Here is a 3,746-nt window from a genome sequence, read left to right on the forward strand (position 1 = left end):
TGCATTTTGGAAAACAATTTCACCACAAAGGTTTATACACAATTTGGATCTGGTTACCAAAATGTACTCTCTACATTAAAGATTTATGTGCTCTTACACATGGCTAATGTTTGCATTGGAAACTCAGCAGGTTATCTAAGACTGTTAGCAACCTCTAATTTAAGGCTAAGCAAAGTCATCTGTCATTGAAAATAAGTGTTCCGTGAAAGAGAGACATATGACAGGTAAATTTGGATTGGGGAGAGACTACACCAATTGTAGCAAGCAATCAGTGGGAAAGACATGCCCCACATCCATCGGAAAAATGATTATAACATTTATTTGTATTAAGGATGATAGAAAATAAGTATAATATGTGCATTTCACTGAACGTAAGGGGAGCAAATACATACCTACAACTCTTAAAGCTGATATATGCTCATAAGCTTTCATACAATCGTGACCACAACTCAGTTGCTGATACTTAGCACTTGCAATAGATTTATACAAACTAGAGAACAGGAGATCAACAACATATGTTTCAAGACAATCTTTTGAACTTCAAATATGTGTACATATAGAAAAGAGTACAAAAATACATGTATAAAATTGCAGGTAGTCTCTATGTGGAATGCTGAGGCAGTCCAGGTGCTGGTGGAAGTTGGTAGGGATTCCTGCTTGTTTAAAAGGCATCTGGATGTTCCAAATGAATGTCTGACTGATTAAATTAGGTCGATGTGAAGATTTGTGTTTTGAAGCTTTTTAGTGGAGAAAAATACTTTAACCAATAATTGGTTCAGAAATTGATGTGCGTAAAGTGGACTAGTGCTTAAAAGCATTTTTGTAAATTGTGTTTTAATTATCAGTGAGAAGAAATGGTAACACCAGAAGTTAAACATCTTTTGAAGAAAACTGCAAAATGTTTTATTCCATGCAAACTTTTAGTGTACTTTCAGACACATTTCTGTGACTGTTAGTGTATGTAGATGAACAAAGGAAAACTGGGAAATACTAAATGGGGTGGAGAGTGCAATTAATTTTTTTTTAAATTGTATCTGTTTAGTCTAGAGCAAGTTCATCTCCCTTGGCAAAGTTTATTCTCTATTCCGTTGTCAATGGTGGTGGCGTGTGTCATCCAGTCCATTCCGACTCATAACTACCCTGCAGGTCAGAGTAGAACTGCCCCACAGGGTTTCCTAGGCTGTTATCTTTATGGGAGTAGTTCGGCAGGTCTTTTCTTCCACAGGGCCACTAGTGAATTCAAAGCACTGGCTTTCAGTTAGTAGCATTGCCGCTTAATCATCATGCCACCAGAGCTCTTCCATTGCCATGTAGGCAGCACAAAATATTTTCCAGGAATATTGACCAGTCAATATACACTGAACAAACTCCAGCTATAGGGAAAGTTCTATGCATACGTTTCTATAAATTAATGACATTATCACCTTAATTTAAATCCAGAATGGAAAGTTCTATAGTGCCAAGTGCTAATACTAAAGTTTAAAGAGCTTTGTGGGAGCTCGGGTAGCATAGTGGCTAAGACATTTGACTGCTAACCAGAAGGCTGGTGGTTCAAACCTACCAGCTACTCCTTGGAAGGAAGATGTGTCAATCTACTTCCATAGTGATACTGCCTTGGAAACCCAAGGAGAGGTTGCTGTGAGTCGGGTCGGACTCCATGGCACATAACAACAACAACGAGCTTTGTGCTCAGTGTATCTCCCTATTTCAGCTACCTAGTTGGATACTATTGGTCTTTTACCTCTGACTGATTTTTATAAATTTTCAGAATTATGCAAAAGTTAGAAGAATAATAGTAAATAATTTAAGCATGTATAAACCTTAATTTTTAATAAATCAAACACAAGTTGCCAATGTTAATATTGAAATTTGCTACTATGCTGTTGTGTTTGAGAAACAGAAGCTGACAGATGAGTCAGCCTGGATCTCAACATCCTTTTTTAGGGTATGAAGAACCTTTCTATGACCTGTTATCCTGGTGCTTGAATTATTTTAAACCTCTCTACATTTGGAAATTCCATGCTACAGTATTTTACCAAACTTGAAATAAGAGAAAAATAAAGTTTCGGAGAAGTTGAATAAAATTAGACCAGAATAAACGTGAAAATTTGGAGTGCATTTTCAAGCATTCCCATCCCTGAAAAGTTCTCTGTAACAGCTCTCTGTAGGAAGATCTCCACAGTCAACAAGGCCATTCTCTTTGAGTGTAGCTGGACAAGTCTCTGATCATCTTTGGAATTAGTTTAGGAGAAAGGTGTGGATGTATATTTGTCTTTCAATCCATTTGATGAAGTATGACACATTGCTATAAACTCCAGGCCCCAGGACTTTGGAAAAGCAGACAGAGCCCCATGAAGTTAAACCAAATAATGTCCACTGTCCTCCAGGCTGCTCACAAACAAGAGGCCCACCGCTGTCACCCTGTAATGAATAGCAATGGGCGTTAGTCACTGTTATTCCGGAGCTTGCCATACTATCCTAAGGGTACAATAATGCCAAACCCAAATAAACCACTTCTTGGAAAATTTCAACAAATCCTTCATTAACTATGTCAGGATATGAAGGGACCATGCTGTTTACTGTATAAATGGAACTTTCAAGTGAACAGTTAAAACTCTGATCTTTAGAAGGATGAGGGTGAATTGAGGGAGCGATTATATTCTTTTGAAATCAGAAGACATTTTTAAGTCATTTCCTACACTTATCAAATTATGCCATAAAATTTTGCAAAATGCTTAATGCATCAGATTTGATTACCAAACAATTGACCTCATTCTTTAAGTTTGATTCATCTTATAAATGTAGAAAACACCAAAAAGAAAACATTGAAAGGTTTTTCTCCCCACTATTAGCCAAATGTTTTATATTAAACTCTCTACTTTCAACATTTTTTGCTATGTGAGTAAATTACATATGACAAGCATTGGTGGTTCAGTGGTAGAATTCTCACCGTTTATGTGAGAGATCCAGGTTCCATTACCAGCCAGTGCGCCTCATGCTCAGACACCACTTGTCTGTAAGTGGTGGCTTGAGTATGATACTGAACAAGTTTCAGCTAAACTTCTGGACTAAGAAGGACTAGAGAGAAAAGCCTGGCAATGTATTCCTGAAAATCAGCCAGTGAAATCCTTATAGACCATCACAGTCCAATCCACAACCAATTATGGAGGTGGCACAGGACCAGGTAGTGTTTTATTCCATTGTGCATAGGGTCACCCTAAATTGTGCTAATCAAAAGCTAGTGGTTCAAATCCTTGAGTAGGGGGCTGGCTTATGGCAGCTAACAACAACAACATTCTATTTCTTATTAGTTCTTAGTCTACTTGAATAGAAATAACATTTAAGAATTATTTATAATAAGGTGTTATATTTATTTATAGTCTACATTTTATTTCATATAGAGAGAGACTTTCATTCATGATATTTAAGTTTTACAATTGACTTTTCTTCAGTTCTTTCCCTCAAGATATAGTCAGCAAGAAGACACTATGATATCACAAACATTAATATTTAACCATGTTTGTAAAGATCAGAGTAGGTTAACCAAACCAAACTCTTTTAGAGTTGATTCTGCCTCATAGCGACCATATAGGACAGAATAGAACTGCCCTGTAAGGTTTCCAAGCTCTGGTAGCATAGTGCCTAAGGCACTTGACTGCTAACCAGAGGGCTGGTGGTCCAAACCCACCAGCCACTCCTCAGAAGGAAGGTTGGGCAATCTACTTCCGTAGTGATACTGCCTCAGC

General features: G+C 37.4%; 1 protein-coding gene across 1 annotated transcript in view; it reads right to left on the reverse strand.

The window, feature by feature from the left end:
• Positions 1-2,238: 2,238 nt before the first annotated feature.
• The window catches only part of CORIN (corin, serine peptidase), a 451,047-nt gene continuing 449,539 nt past the window's right edge, over positions 2,239-3,746 (reverse strand). The window contains exon 22 of the mRNA XM_042782130.1: positions 2,239-2,421. Coding sequence (XP_042638064.1) covers positions 2,239-2,421 — 183 coding nt within the window. The remainder of the gene's footprint in view (positions 2,422-3,746) is intronic.

This window comes from Orycteropus afer, unplaced genomic scaffold, assembly GCF_000298275.1.
Source record: "Orycteropus afer afer isolate SDZICR_OR568_19922 unplaced genomic scaffold, OryAfe1.0 scaffold00246, whole genome shotgun sequence".
In the NCBI taxonomy this organism is placed as follows: domain Eukaryota; kingdom Metazoa; phylum Chordata; class Mammalia; order Tubulidentata; family Orycteropodidae; genus Orycteropus; species Orycteropus afer.